General features: G+C 37.8%; 1 protein-coding gene across 1 annotated transcript in view; it reads right to left on the reverse strand.

Moving 5' to 3' along the window:
• The window catches only part of CNTN5 (contactin 5), a 680,315-nt gene that overhangs the window by 253,463 nt on the left and 410,082 nt on the right, over window positions 1–16,770 (reverse strand). Inside the window, 3 exon segments of the mRNA XM_035542535.2 lie at window positions 6,793–6,968; window positions 12,393–12,445; window positions 12,447–12,517. Of these exon segments, the coding sequence (XP_035398428.2) occupies window positions 6,793–6,968; window positions 12,393–12,445; window positions 12,447–12,517 (300 nt within the window).

Below are 16,770 nucleotides of genomic sequence, written 5' to 3' on the forward strand. Positions count from 1 at the left end.
GAAAGGGAAACTGAAAGCCATTATGCACATCTCTGTATGTTATAATCACAACTGCCTTGGGATTATTACCCACCAAGCCATTAGAGCCCAGTAAGATTGCAGGGTATTAATTACTTTAATTACTTGAAGGTTAGGACCTTTTCTTAAAAAATCATTTTCAAAGTTTTATCTTCTGTCTTACTGAAAATAACTGGAGACATGCAAATCTGCTGTTAATGAACAATACAAAAAAAAGGTACTTCAACTACAGTGAAATTTTATCTTACAGTATTTGATCACAAACATGGTATTTTGAAAACTCTTACTTTTATTTCAGGTTAATGCATACCAATCTTTGTTTAGTACGTGTCTGTTTTTATATAGTGCTTTAGAGCTCTGTGCTTTTTACTGAATTAGGAACACTGCTGAAACTAAAGCCATTTTATTCTATTTACTACATCATCCAAAATTGTTTTCAGGTAATTAATGAATTTAAAGACAAGAAGAAGAGTTATTAATTAGATGTTGTATATTATTTGTTTAAAATATCTTAATATGTAAAATATCCTTTTTTTTTTTTTTTTTTTTTTTGAGAAAGATAGTGATTAGTGATTAGACTATGGAACTTTTTCTAGATATGAATTAACAGGGCTGCAAACCATTATGCTTTAATTCCTAAAGCCATCCTTCATGCTATAAATTAAAGAGCTTTTCTTTAAGCATCTGAAAAGCATTTTTCAGTTTCCTAAAGGAAATAAAGTACTAGCACTTTGGGAATCAATGCAAACTTTATATTCCCTGAGATATCCAAATGAAAGTATTCTATTCTTCCCTTAAGAAAATGTAGCAGAACATTCTTGTCAAATTCAAGACAGTGTCTTAGAAATACCTTTTAAAGCTGTAACCACAAAGAAAATCTTTATTTTAAATTTGCTTTGGATCTGACTTACTATAACATATTTGTGTGAGCTAAGCTTCCGATAGGTAGCTGTGATTTTACAGTACAGTGACAGTAGTTTGCACTGTGAATTGCTGCATCATATAAATATTGTTTCAACAGCAACACTTGAGTTATTTTATGCTATGTTTGAAAGTGATAAAAATACTGCACTTTGAACCTTGCAATGAATGGAGAACTTCTACATATTAATGCCTACCTCTGTCTGATAAGCATTACTTATAATTTATTAAGCATATCAGAAGAGTTCACAGCATACAGAAACAAACAAACAAAAAGGGTTGGGTAGGATTTTACAACTAAATTAATATCTTTCTGTGTAAGAGGACAAAGAACTACATACAGTCCCCAAGAGATTTGACTGGGGCATTTGAACTGGGAGAAATTACTATTGTTATTTTATGTGTGCTATGTGTGCAGTTTGAATGCAGAACGACTTTATGCAGAAAGACAGAAATGCAGTACTGGGGGAGTATGGCAATAGGTTTTGAAACCCAGGAGGAAAAAAACATCAAGAAATGAAAGGCTTTGGAAGTTATAGAATAAAAGGAGTTTATAATAAATGTTTAAATATTAGATTCAGGAAGTAGATGACAATCATCTTAACGTTCACCAATATATACTGAAGTTACCAAAATTGTAATCCCTTGAAGTGAAAGAGCGCTGTAAGGACAGGAATTTGAGGAAGTACTGCATCAAAAGCAGAAGTGAGAGTGTCATAGCAGGAAGAATTTAACTTCTACAAATATGCATTAAGCTTGAAATCGCTCTAATGAAAGGCCTGCTAACAAACTTCTGAAAGAAATTCAACCAGTTAGACTGTTCAGCCAGTTATGACTCTCTTGTTTACAGTTCTCTGTGTTCTGTGCTTCTTCTCTGTCACAAACTCTGAAGCACTGAGCTCAGCTCTTCCAGCTAGTATTCCTCCCTTAACATTACGTGAGAAATCTTCACCACAATTACCAAGTAATACTCCAACAAAGAGATAAGACATTCAAGTTATTGTACTATAACAACTTTGACATCTACAAAGGCAGGTGTGCAAGTGAATACTAATGAAAAAACAAACAAACAAACAATAATCTTCCCTCCCCAAAACTCAACTGTTTCTCTCCTACTATGTTTTTTACAACCTTATCTACATTTGTTATATTGAAGAGTCACATGAAATAATATAATTAGAAATACAAGGGGTTCTAAATGAACTGTGGATGTAGCTACTGAAATTCCACAGGGGCCTCTTTGAGCTCCAAATCTCATTTGCCTGTTTGAGCTCCAAATCTCATTTTCCTGTTCTCTCTCTTTTTTTTTTTTTTTTTTTTTTTTTTTTTTTTTTTTCTAACGGGAAGTCAAACAGCCATGCTCTTTGACTTCATTTAGGAATGCTCCTGAAATGGGAACAGAGACCTGAGGTTCACAGCCATGGAACAATATTGTTGTGGTTTAGCCCGGCTGGCAGCCAAACACCACACAGCCGTTCGCTCACCCTCCCCCCTCCCTCTCCGGGATGGGGGAGAGAAACGGGAAAGTGAAGCCTGTGAGTTGAGATAAAGACAGTTTATTAAGACAGGAAAAATAATAACAATAATAATAATAATAATAATAATAGTATTAATAGTAATAATGTGTACGAAATAAGTGATGCACAATGCAATTGCTCACCACCCGTTGACCGATGCCCAGCCTATCCCCGAGCAGCCGGCCCCCCACCCCGGCTAGCCACCCCTATATATTGTTCAGCATGACGTCAGATGGTATGGAATACCCCTTTGGCCAGTTTGGGTCAGCTGTCCTGGGTCTGTCCCCTCCCAGCTCCTGCTGCACCCCCAGCCTGCTCGCTAGCAGGACAGAGCGAGAAGCTGAAAAGTCCTTGGCTTGGTGTAAGCATTGCTCTACAACAATTAAAACATCAGCATGTTATCAGCGCTCTTCTCATCCTAATCCAAAACATAGCACCCTGCCAGCTACTAGGAGGAAAATTAACTCTGTCCTACCTGAAACCAGGACAGATATAATTTTACCAGTTGCCAGGTTCTCTAAACACCTGATTTGTTCTACAATAGTTACCTTGTCTAAAAGACAAAATACAGCAGTATTTTCTTAGAGTAAATGCTAAGAATGAGCTCCAATAACATCTAAGGGTAGGAGTGGTGCTCCAGCCCTTTGATCATCTTCCTCGCCCTCCTCTGGACTTGTTCTAATATGTCCATGTCCTTCTTATGCTGGGGGCCCCAGAGCTGAACACAGTACTCCAGGTATAAGATTACTCTAAAAATAAGAATACTATTACATTCTTTGGAGTTTAAACACACTGCCCTGAGTGAGGAAAATTCAATAAACCTCAGCGATGCTCCCAACTCAGAAATAGGATGACAGTCCCATGATCTTGCTAATGAAAACCTTAGGATCATAGAATCATAGAATAATTTAGATTGGAAAAGGCCTCTAAGATCATCTAGTCCAACCTTTAACCTAGCACTGCCAAGTCTACCATTAAACCATGTCACTAAGCTCTACAACTAGACGTTTTTGAAGACCTCCGGGGATGGTGACTCAACCACTCAACCGCAGCCTATTCCAATGCCTAACAACCCTCTCCATGAAGAAATTTTTACTAATATCCAACCTAAAACTCCCCTGGCACAACTTAAGACCATTTTCCCTCATCTTATCACTTGGCACGTTGGAAGAAGAGACCAATCCCTGCCCCACTATAGCCTCCTTTAAGGTAATTATAGAGTGTGATAAGGTCTCCCCTGAGCCTCCTTTTCTACAGGCTAAACAACTCCAGTTCCCTCTGCTACTCCTCTTAAGATTTGTTCTCCAGATCCTCCACCAGCTTCATTGCCATTCTTTGGACATATTCCAGCACCTCGATGTCCTTGGAGTGAGGGGCCCAAAACTGAACACAGTACTCGAGATGCATCTTCACCAGAGCCAAGTACAGAGGGACAATCACTTCCCTAGCCCTGCTGGCCACACTGTGTCTTATTCAAGCCAGGATGCTCTTGGCCTTCTTGGCCACCTGAGCACACTGCTGGCTCATATTCAGCCAGCTATCGACCAGTACCCCTGGGTGCTTTTCCGCCGGGCAGCTTTCTGGCCACTCTTTCCCCAGCCTGTAGCATTGTATGGAGTTGTTGTGCTCCAAGTGCAGGTCTTAGCCTTGTCGAACCTCATACAGTTGGCCTTGGCCCATCGGTCCAGCTTGTCCAGATCCCTCTGCAGAGCCCTCCTACCCTCGAGCAGATAAACATTCATGCCTAACTTAGTGTCATCTGTGAACTTACTGAGGGTGCACTTGATCTTATCTTCCAGATCATTGATAAAGATATTGAAGAGAACTGGCCCCAGTACTGAGCCCTGGAGGACACAACTAGTGACTGGCCTCCAACCGGATTTAACTTCTTTCACTGTGACTCTTTGGGCCTGGCCACCCAGCCAACTTTTAACCCAACAATGTATACATCCATGCAAGCCATAAGCAGCCAATTTCTCCAGGAGAATGCTCTGGGAAATGGTGTCAAAAGCCTTGTTGAAGTCTAGGTAGACCACATCCACAGCCTTTCCCTCATCCACTGAATGCATCACATTGTAGTAGAAGGAGACCAGGTTCATCAAGCAGGACTTGCCTTTGGTAAACCTATGCTGATCACCTGGTTGTCCTGTAAGTGCTGCATGATGGCACTCAACGTAATCTGCTCCATGAGTTTTCCCAGCACTGAGATCAGACTGACAGGCCTGTAGTTTCTCGTATCCTCCTTGTGGCCCTTCTTGTAGATGAGCATCACATTTACTAGCTGCCATTCGACTAGGACCTACCCTGATAGCCAGGGCTGCTGATAAATGATGGAAAGCAGTTTGGTGAGCACTTCCTCCAGCTCCCTCAGTACACTTGGGTGGATCCCATCTGGCTTCATAGACTTGCATGTGTCTAAGTGGTTTAGCAGGTTGCTAGCCATTTCCTTGTGGATTATGAGGGCTTCATTCTTCACCCTGTCCTGATGTGGGGCTGAGTACCTGGAGAAAAACTGGTTTTGCTGCTAAAGACTGAGACAAAGAAGGTATTAAGTACCTCAGTCTTTTCCTTATTTCTTGTCACTGTATTTCCCCCCAAATCCAATAAAGGATGGAGATTCTCCTTAGACCTCCTTTTCTTGTTTATGTGTTTATAAAAACATATATATATATATATATAATTGTCTTAAAAAGAAATAGCCTGATTGAGCTCAAACTGGGCTTTGTCCATTCTAATTTTGTCTCCACACAGTCTCATGACATCTTTGTAGTCCTCCTGAGTGACCCACACCTTCTTCCAAAGGTCATAAACCCTCTTTTTCTTCCTGAACTTTACCCACAGCTCTCTGTTCAGCCAGGCCAGTCTTCTTCCACATTGGCTCATTTTCTGGCATGTAGGGTCAGCCTGCTCCTATGCCTTTAGCTTTTAGGATTTCCTTTCTTGAAGAGTTTCCAGCCTTCCTGGACTCCTTTGCTCTTCAGGACTGCCTCCCAGGGAACTCCGCCAACCAGTCTTAACAGGGCAAAGACAGCCCTCCTGAAGTCCAGGGTGGCAGTTCTGCTATGCCCCCTCCACCCCACCTCTTACTTTTCAAGGAATAAAAAACTCTATTAATTCATGATTGCTATGCTCAAGACAGACTCCAACCTGCATACCACTCAGAAGTCCTTCTCTGTTAACAAGCAAAAGATCCATCAGAATACCATCCCTAGTCATCTCACTCACCAGCTGTATCAAATGCTTGATAGCATCTGCAGCAGATAAGACTAAAAACAGAAGGTAAGACTAAAAACAATAGGTTTGAGAGGTCTGTATTTCACAAGGAGGTGTGGAGTAAGGGAAGATCTCTAACACCACACTAACTCTGCTGAGTTCACCACATCACCAGAAGTGTTAGCAGACATGCAGGTAGGCAACTTGTTCTTGACACTACTGTTTTCCAGTTGTATAAAGGTCTGCCTCACTACCTTATGTTTCATGGTAATGTCCTATTTTCAGCAGGATCTGGGAAATAAGGATGGAGTTCTTTTTGCACCTGTGCCTCTTAAGGAAGTTTCACAGATAAAGCAGTAAAAAATGTATGCCTTCCTGTAAAGTGCTGAAGGAAAGCCAGGGCTGGGTGTAGGATATCTGAAATCCTCGGCATGTTTCTTCTGTTAGTATATTTGAAAACGTGAATTCTATGGATGGAGCATATGCATTACTCAGGATCATGAATAGTTAATAGCTTCTGGAAAGCATACTGTAGTGAATTATTTCAGAAACTGTGATATTTTCAGTTTCTGTGCTGTTCATTAACATACAAAAAAATTCTCAGTCTGATCACGTATAAATGTATGCATAAACATGGACATAGGACATATATATAAATTTAAAATCTTACACATGCATATAGTTATAGATGCAAACTATCCTTTGTATATAGATGTAGTTAATACAACTCTATGCCTAAGTTTGCAGTTCTTTCTCACTTACTCAGGTAGTATGGCAAAATGATATATGTTTCAATGAATTAGCAGAGTGAAATATATCATTGGGAAGTACTCAAATATGTCATTAAAGGACAGAATTTTTGATCAAGTAATAAAGTTATTTTCTCTATTATTTGGTTCTATCTATTTTCAAAGTCAAAAATCACACACACACAAAAAACCAACCAAACAAACAAAAAAACCACTTTCCCACTAAGCATTTTACTTCCATTTCTAAGATTCTAACCCAGCAACATCAGTGGACAGTGCAACTTTTATGTAATATATTGCAATTACAATTTAGAACCTTATCAAACAATGTAAAGATCTGATTTATCCATGTTAAAAAAAAAATTGTTACTCACATGCAAACTGAAGAACAGCTTCTCTGCTTAATATACTACCAAACATGTTGGTGGTTAAACATTGATACTGTCCAGAATCCTTCATTTCACTGGGGTTGCTGATGATCAAACTTCCTTCTATTAAACTGTAGCGATAATCACTTTCAATGTCGATTTCAGTTCCATTTCGAAGCCATCTTAGGAAAAAAAGAAAGTACTTGAGCATTTTAAGGCCAAACGAAGGCATCAAGATTAGTATACAGAACCTGATAGCACCAGCTAATACTAAGGATGACAGCTATTCAAAGATAGCCTGTGTGGTAACTCAAGACTATGAGTTTTACCATGATTATAATAAGTGAAGTTTCAATTAATATTTTATTATTAAAGCCTTAGGCCCAGATGACCTTAGAGCTGTGTCTGCACTGTGTGAGAGCTGGAACATTTTTTTTTAATTCTTTCACCATTTGTTCTTAGCCCAAGAAATGCAGAAATCTGATTTAACTACAGAAAGTAGAACATAACCTGTGAAGAGTAGGGAGGTAGATTTATGTACACAGGTTGTTGTGAAGTAAAAGATGTTGGTAATATTGGCAATGGACGAAGGCAAAATAATGTTAGCTGGGCCAGGATATTTGAAATTCAGAGAAGATTGAAACTGGGGAAACTGGAATTAGTTGATGGCTGGTCAAGGATAATGCCTGGGAGCTACCACATAAATGGAAGCTATGATCAGATTAGACGAGTTAGCAGAAGGAATACTAAGTTTGGGAGGTGTTTGGGAGTGAAATGAAGAGTAGAGACAGTGAGTGGAGTGAAGAAAAGGTGAAACAAACCAGGTGGTAGGAATCATATTAGAAAGTATCACACGAGCTGAAGCACTGAATAATTCTCATATGAATACTTATTCTTCTGAGGTTCAGAAGTAACCTGAGAGTCTCTACATTTTTCTGCTATATGAGTAGTTTTTTGGGTTGGGTTATTCTTTAATGTGTGGGCATATTCTCCAGCAAAAAGCCTCACCCCTCTCATTCATTTTCAAAGACTGAAAAAACAAACCCCTAAATAGCCCACTGGATGCAAGAGAGATTTTTGGGAGGCAAATTAATAGACTTCACCACTCAGAAATAATCTCTGGGAGGGGTGCAATATCTCAATTAAAGAATAACAATCCACATAAGAAGGCTTTTAAAATTAGCTTTTGTGTTAAACTGTTAAGAACATTAAATTGTTAAATGAATGTTTCTGATATTGCAAAGAAGAGACAAGCAGCATAACAGGTATGACAAATCTCTGTGAAAAGTGTAATACACCATCATTATTCATAGATACAGATATTTCCTTCATGACTAGTTCACAATCATTCTGCAGTTTCAAAGTTGCATCAGGAAACTGTCAAGCACATTCAGGCTTTGCCAGAATTCAAAGACTGGAAGAACTTGGCAACACCTAGACTTCAGAGGCAAATTTAATGAAGCTGAATGATTGTCAGTTCATCCTATCTTGTTAACACTCATGGTGAATGAGGTATAGGCAACAGAACTCAGCTGGAGTAACTGTGAATTTTTCTAAATGCAAAAATCAGAATTGTCAGAATTAAGATTAACTGTAAAACTATTATTTGCCTATTTTATCACGGTTGAACTTTTGATCCCAGAGGAACCCTGCCTCATTCAATGTAAGAAATGGAGCACTGTTGACAATATCTTTATACTGCAAAGGATATTAAGGAAATGTCTGCAGGATCACATTTTTAAAAAGAGATATACATAGCAAAGCTAAAAAGAATATTTTTTCATGTTGAACAGTTTATTAATGATTCAAGATTTTGAACAAAATCATAATGAAAGTTAACACATATTTATATGTATATATGAAATAAAAGTGCAAAATCAATTGATCTTGAAATGATGGATGTTTAGATAAGGAAAAAGTCAAAATGACATGTTTTGGTATTTCCAAATGGGAATTGAAACAAAATTCAGTTTGCTTTAAGTAGCTGACTTCACTTAGTTTCATTTTTGGTTAAATTCAATGCAAAAATATGTTTTTGTAAAGCTACTCCAATACTTTGAGCTTTACAGCTGTGTGCATATATGTCTCCAAGGCCATTCTGCATGCATGCATTCCAATGATATAATTTAAGCATATTAGAGGAAAAGCAATGCTGAATTTTATGACATGTTTTCTTATAGGTAGCTTGACTGATTTGGGAGGACAGAATCACAAATATAATACTTAAAAGACAATGACCTGATGATGAAAATCAGTTATATATATATATATATATTTATTGAACGCAAATGACACAAAATATTTCATAACATTCTAATTTGGCGTAAGAAGATAAAAATACTTTTTCTTTTTTTCCCAACTGCTTTTTTTTTTTTCTGTCAAGAAATGATAGTGATGAAAAATTTCCCACCAGCTTATATGTGTCCTAAGTAAAATTGTTTACTGTTTTTGGCTGCAATAGAGTTAATTTTCTTCAGAGTAGATTGTATGGCACAATATTTTGGATTTTTGATTAAATGTTTTGATAAAACACCAATGTTTTAGTTGTTGCAGAGCAGTGCTCACACAGAGCCAAGGACTTTTCTTCTTGTGCTGCAAGGCGGCTGGGCTTGCACGAGAAGCTAGGAAAGGACGCAGCCAGGACAACTGATCCAAAATGATTAAAAGGATATTCCACACCATATGATGTGCTCAGCAGTAAAAGCTTGGAGAAAAAAGGAGGAAGGAGTGTGGTGAGATACTCAGAGTTATCATGTTTTTCTTCCCAGGTAACTGTTACGTGTGATGGAGCCTTGCATTCCTGGAAATGCCTAAACATCTGCCTGCTGATGGGAAGTAGTAAATGAATTCCTTATTTTGTTTTCCTTGTGCGTACAGCTTTTGCTTTACCTATTAAACTGTCTTTATCTCAGCCCAGAAGTTTTCTCACTTTTACTCCTCTCATTCTTTCCTCCATCCAAGTGGGTGGGGAATGAGTGTGTGGCTGTGTGGGGCTTAACTACCTATGAGAGTTAAACTACAACTAGGAAACGCGGTGTTTCACAAGTAGTACAGGTGTAGTGAACTGGCATCTCAGGGAATTCTGCACCTGCCTTTAACTCAGTATTGCTGGTGCCTTGTGACAACCCACAGGAAGCTTGTGAATATACATATTTCTCACTGAAGGTATCTCAGTTATTTTCTTCACTGAGTGGGTCCTGACTTATAATAATGAAGTCTGATTTGCAAAAATGAAATCGGTTTATCTCAGGGATCTATTATCTAAATCAATGCATTTAGATACATTGGCTAGATGCAAAGACTGACTCAAAAAAGGAAAGAAGGTACAAATTTTGATTTCAGGGTAGAGCTTGAACAAAGAGAAATAAGATCTTTGCAAACAGGAAGAAAATCTGAGATGATATGAGCATTGTCCATGCCATTAACTTGAAGTAATGTCTTAGCAAAAAGTAATTTGTAAAGAGGTTATGAACACTGTGTCATCAGTTATACAGACTAAGGGAATGAAATAAAAATGGCAGAGACAATGTCAGTTCTGGAATCTTTTAGTTCTTTAAGAGGTCTTTTAATATACTTCTTAAAAAAATAGAAAAAGAAAAATTGTACTCTGCTTTGTTTATGGCTGAAAAGAATTCTTAGCAGCATGGACTTTACAGCCCAGGTAAATAAAGATCTCTATTGTCCAGTGCTTGTAGATGACACGACAGGGACTTTGGTGATATGGAAATACATCGTCTCCCCCATATTTCATATGGAAAATATTGGATAGTGAAATACAACAAACCTCTGTTTTACCATAGTCTTTTTTTTTTTTTTTTTTTAGGCTAAATTCACTCTTCACATTTTCACATTCCCTGGAGAACAGTATATGCCCGACAATTCATGCATATCTTTTTTTTTTTTTCTTCCACTGAATGGTAGTGATGGCATGCACTATATGGACAAGTGGTATCAACAGAAGGGAGAGAAGTTAAATGGTGCTGTTGAAATTAGGCCTTTCTGGTCAAAGCTTCCCTCGCATGAACACCTTTCAAGTCAGCTTGTTTCTGAGGCTGCTGATACTAGTGAATCTCTGGAGAACTGAAGAAATGGATATGTTGAAATTATTTGTTGACTGAATTCCTCTGGGGAAATGCAAAAATGGTTGGACCAAGAAAGAAATGAGATGGCATAGATTCTCCATAGATTTCCCAAAGAAGATGTTTCCACAATATTTGTCGCTGCCCATGGCAGAGGTGGTGGTGATGGCTAGGCTAAAGATCATCTGATCTGTACCAACCTAAACCATTCTATGATTCTAGTATTATTGAGGTTGTCTGTGAGAACTGAGAACACGGTTCCCCTCTTTTTTTGGGAATTTGTACCTTTTTCCCATAGACTCTTGCTGTGTTGAATGGACTGATAGCTCTTAAACTGAGTGTAGAATTTACACACATTATTTTTTATCAACAAAGTAACAAATATGCAATAGAAATTACACAAGGGTTATCAGTAAGAAGAAATGCAACACCGTCTTTCATCCCACACTGAGTTCAGGCAATTCCAGTTTTGAGACTTTCTGGCCACTCATTACTAATCCTGTGTTCTATGTTAGCCATGTCTGTGTTGTTTGAGGAGTTTGTGACACATACCAAACCAGTTTAATGAATCACATCTGTTGCATTGAGGCAGATTCAGTGCTGTTGCAGTAGGGAGATCTAAAGGGGGTACTGCCTTTGAATTTCTTCTTGCCATAGAAGTGCAAATTCTGTGACTCAAATAAGCCTAAGGGAAATTCATTCAGTATGCTAAAGAATCCACAAGTGAAATAATTGTAAAAGGTAAAAAATAAAACAAAGAATCAATGATTGTCACATAAGACAAAGGATGGTGATAAGAGTCCTTAGTCTCCCTCTGTAGCTGAAGAATGACTCTATGTGAAAATATAAAGGGTGTCCGGAGAAAAAAATCACCCGTATGTTCTCCCAACCCTGCTACATCACTTGCAATTTGTAAAAATATGAGTAGAGTCAGATATAGCAAATGGATAAGGTGACTGCAGCATGCTGGTTCCACCTGTAAGTGGGCACCATTAATAAGCTGAACTGTCAGACTCACAGGCATGGCATAACAGATCTGTATAACAGTTAACTGTCAAATATGGGAAAACAGGGAAGAGAAAATGGTTGCAAAAGAGTAAGATGCTGGTCTTGTAAGTGAAAAGAGTCCAGACGTGGCTAAACTATGGTACCTTGTATTAGATAGTCATGTCATTTAATTTACCTGTTCTTTGCTGCTTTCCCTATAAAATAGGATAGTATTTCCCATCTTTAAAGATGTTGTTTTTAGAAAAAAAGTCAGTTAAAGGTTTTGATCTTGTCAGTTGTTACAGACGTGTGAGAAAACAAGGCAAAAGAGTCCCTTAACATGGATAGATACAATGCATAGAGAACATAATTTGAAATGTCACAGATTGCTTTGCCTTTACTCACTGCCATTTATCTTTCTTGCTTATTTAGAATCAGAAAAATCATTCAATCAGGAATACGATTTGGTCACAAATGTGTTTCTGTTATATTGTTATGACCAAATATTCTTAAAAATACAAAGACTTCTAAAACATGTACCTGTATGTGGGCATAGGATTTCCATGAGCTTGACAATTCAGAGACACTTTCTTCCTCTTCAGAATCAGTAGGAAAAATCACATCATCTGGCTCTTGTACAAAAACGGGCCCATAATCGACACTTTCTGTGGAAATAGAAGTGCGAAAGTTTTGAAATTATGAATAAATATTAATGTGTTATAGCATAGGACTAGAAGGTGTTTTGAGCAAATTTGCCGACGACACCAAACTTGGAGGAGTTGTAGACTCAGCTGAGGGTGGAAAGGCCTTGCAGAGAGATCTGGACAGATTGGCGAGCTGGGCAATCACCAACTGCATAAGTTTAACAAAAGTAAGTGATGGGTCCTGCACCTGGGACGGGGCAACCCTGGCTATACGTACAGACTGGGCGACGAGACACTGGAGAGCAGCCCCTCAGAGAGGGATCTGGGGGTTGTGGTTGACAGCAAGTTGAATATGAGCCAGCAGTGTGCCCTGGCAGCCAGGAGGGCCAACCGTATCCTGGGATGCATCAAGCACGGCATTGCTAGTCGGTCGACAGTAGGGATTGTCCCGCTCTACTCTGCACTGGTGTGGCCTCATCTTAAGTACTGTGTGCAGTTCTGGGCATCACAGTACAAAAAGGATGTAAAACTGTTGGAGAGTGTCCAGAGGAGGGCGACGAAGATGGTAAAGGGCCTAGAGGGGAAGACATATGATGAGCGGCTGAGGTCACTTGGCCTGTTCAGCCTAGAGAAGAGGAGGCTGAGAGGAGACCTCATCACAGTCTACAACTTCCTCACGATGGGGAGTGGAGGGGCAGGTGCCGACCTATTCTCCTTAATCACCAGTGATAGGACCCACGGGAATGGTGTCAAGCTGAGGCAGGGGAAGTTTGGGCTAGACATCAGGAAGAGGTTCTTCACCGAGAGGGTGGTTGCACACTGGAACAGGCTCCCCAGTGAAGTAGTCACTGCACCAAGCCTGTCTGAATTTAAGAAGCTTTTGGACTGTGCACTTAGTCACATGGTCTAAAATTTTAGGTAGACCTGTGTGGTGCCAGGAGTTGGACTTGATGATCCGTATGGGTCCCTTCCAACTTGGGATATTCTATGATTCTATGATTTATAAAGTTAGATGATAGTATGAAAAAACTATCTTTGTTATCTAGAGATTCAAATCACATTACCTCAGATGCTATGTTAAAAAGCAATAGTTAAAAGTAATATATATATAAGAAAGGAATATTAATGTAACAATGAAGTAGTATGATTTAAGGTGTGCATCTAAGGCAGTGCATTAAGATAGCTTTAGCAACAGACATATTTTGGCCTGAAGCCTAATGAGCAGGTTAAGAGAATTAAGAATGCTAGAGGAATTAACTCTGTTTATAGGAAGTAAGGTAAACAAAAAATTATCTTGATGCTTGCAGAAGTTCATATCACAAAGAACTGAAGCACATTTCCTCTTTATGTCAAAGATTTGCTAAGAAAAAAAATGCTTTTAAAATTAATAGCAGCAACTGGTTGCTACTATTAAATAATGTATATGAAAATCTGACATTTCATTTTCTTCCACTGTCTTCTCTAATTTTGTCATATATATATATCTTCATATGAATTAACATTTCTGGATAAGAAAAGCTGTATAGACCCAAACAATATGTCTATGACTCCAATTCATTCATAATGTGCAGAGGGAAGTGTAACCTTCAGAAAAGTAAAAGGTTGCAGGTACACTGTTCGTGAACACGTAAGTGTGAAAAACTCAAATGCTCACTATGCAATAGAAGACTGTGGAATTTTAATCACCTTAGCCTTGCTCCAAACTCTTGAATCATTTAGTCTCATAATACACATCAGATTTAGAGCACGAACCTATGGATTTGGACGAGCGAGGGGATAGTCATTTTGTCCTATTAGCTGCAATGAAATGTAGGGGAACAGGGTTTTATCTGTCATTTTATGGTTACAATGTATTGTATGGATTGCATCTTACAATTGAGTTATCTACTTCTCATATTGCAAAAGAAAGAATCTGTTTATAAATAATCAGAGCATTCATCAAACTAGAGTTTAGCAACAGCAAGAATTGATTAATAAATGCAAAACTAAATAATGCTTTTAGATTTAGGTGTTATCCCATGCAGATTAAGAGATGTACGATTTGGAAATATTGATGAGCACTAGTGTCTTTACCTTTTCCCTAGGAGTGACACTGTAGATAAAATATTTTTTTACAGTCTAGGATTTCTAGAAAGTAAATTATGCAATGCTATTTAGGTGCTAGTGTCGTTAGCAATGCCGGTTCTATACCTCCTGTCTATATTTCAAAAGAAATGAAGGGAACATATTGCAGATACAAATATTTCATTGAAATATTTTCAAATATATATATATATATGTATGAAATTAAAATACTGTATGACATAATTAAAAAGAAAAGTTTTAATCTTCTTATACATAATGATAATAAAAGATCAGATAAAATGAAGCCTTGTGAAGGCTTCAGTATTTGTAACAATGATGGGCACATATTTTAGCCAATATTTAAAATCCCCATTGAAGATAATGGAAAATCCAAAATTGACTTAAACTTATCCAAAATTGACTAAAACACCACTTGAGGCTAACTATATTCTGATTTTTGTGTAGGGAGTTTAAAGTTACATTGAAATTGTGGGACTTAATAATTCCCAGAAGCCAGTGCACACTGCTGATGTTTCAGTTTCATGGTGGGGTGAGACTCAGGTATACAGACTGGTGGCTTCACAGCCTTAAATCTCTGAATACAAGCAATGTAAATATTCACATCTAAATTTACATAGTTAATCCATTCTTTTAATAATAAATAATATTAAAAAAAAAAAAAGTGTGTGCATGGCACCACTCATACTACAGACTTAGAGACTTATGTTGCAGGATAAAATTCTGAATTTTTGGGAAAACGTGTAATAGAATTCTGGCTGTGTTTTGCCATCCTACTAACTGATAAACTTTTATTTTAAATAAAATTTAGTTATTAGCAGTTCTCAACCTTTTCATTTTCATTTTTCATTCTTCAATACTAGTTCATTTCAATTTTTGAATATCTTCTTCAACCATTATATTAATCATTTCTGAGGCAGACATTTGTCCCTGAGAGAACAATACGTGGACTAAAACCTGAGGTGCTTGGAGAAAACATATTTAGTGATCAGTATGGGATTTCTCAGGAACAGATGAATCTTATCTATCACTGTTTTTAAGGACTGGAGATTTTTGAGTAGATGGCAATGAAGTTTTACAATTGAAAAGTACACATGGGTTAAAACCTTACTTTTAACTAACTTTGGTTTAATTGCTTATCTTGGCGTGTTGTTTGAGAACGTTCACTTATTCAGGAATTCCAAGTTATAGATGCATTAATAACAACAGCAAATACCTAGGAGAGCTTGACTGCAATCTGCTTGAGGATTCTGGTTCAAAGTGGATTACCAGATGAATTTCACCTGATTACAACTGGGAGTATCTTAATTTCTCTTTTAGTATTGCATCACATATTAAACACATTTAATCACCATTAAAAACCTAAATACAATTTCCTCTGCCTACAGCATAATTGCAGATTGATTAATATTCACAGAAATTGTTCATGTGTGCTTTTACAAAATAGACTGAAGGACTGCTCAATTATGCTCAAGAAAGCCAACATCAGGGTTAATAAATGCTGGTTGTTAGTTGTTAGTCCCAGGTCTAATAAACTGCATCAGTCTCTTTTTTTTTTCTTTTTTTTTTTTTTTTTTTTCCATTGAGAATCTTCCCTGAAAAGCGCATCTTTGGATCTTACCACAGTGTTATTGCGAACAGTTGTAGTAGTATGTTTTCTGAGACCTTAGGCTAGTCCCACGAGTAACCAAGGTGATGGTTAGATTTTTAGATAGTAGTAAACATGCATGATTGTTGAGCAAAAATAGAAAAAAGTGCCTGATTATAAAGTCTGTTTGAGCACATTCATACATATGAACTACGTTACAGAAGCAAGCAGGCTTATATATTTGTTCAAATTTTTACAGAATTATAAGCCTTAAACAGTTCATAAGCTAAAACTACAACAACAACAACAACAACAAAGCAAAACACCAAAAACAACAAAAACTTATATTTACAGTACATACTCTTCAAACAGCATTACTGTAGTACATTACATATTATGGTGGGTTGACCTCTGCCAGCTGCAAGCCACCAGCCACTCACTGCCCCTCCTCAGCAAGATGGGAGAAATAGGATGTAAAACTCATGGGTCAAGACAGGGAGATTGCTTACAAGCTACTGTCTTGGGCAAAACTGCTGGGCAGAGCAGACCAGCGGAGTGCCATGTTTGTGTCAGCCCTGCTCTATTCTGGTGTAGGTTCAGGTCA

The sequence above is a fragment of the Cygnus atratus genome, chromosome 1 (assembly GCF_013377495.2).
Source record: "Cygnus atratus isolate AKBS03 ecotype Queensland, Australia chromosome 1, CAtr_DNAZoo_HiC_assembly, whole genome shotgun sequence".
Lineage (NCBI taxonomy): Eukaryota > Metazoa > Chordata > Aves > Anseriformes > Anatidae > Cygnus > Cygnus atratus.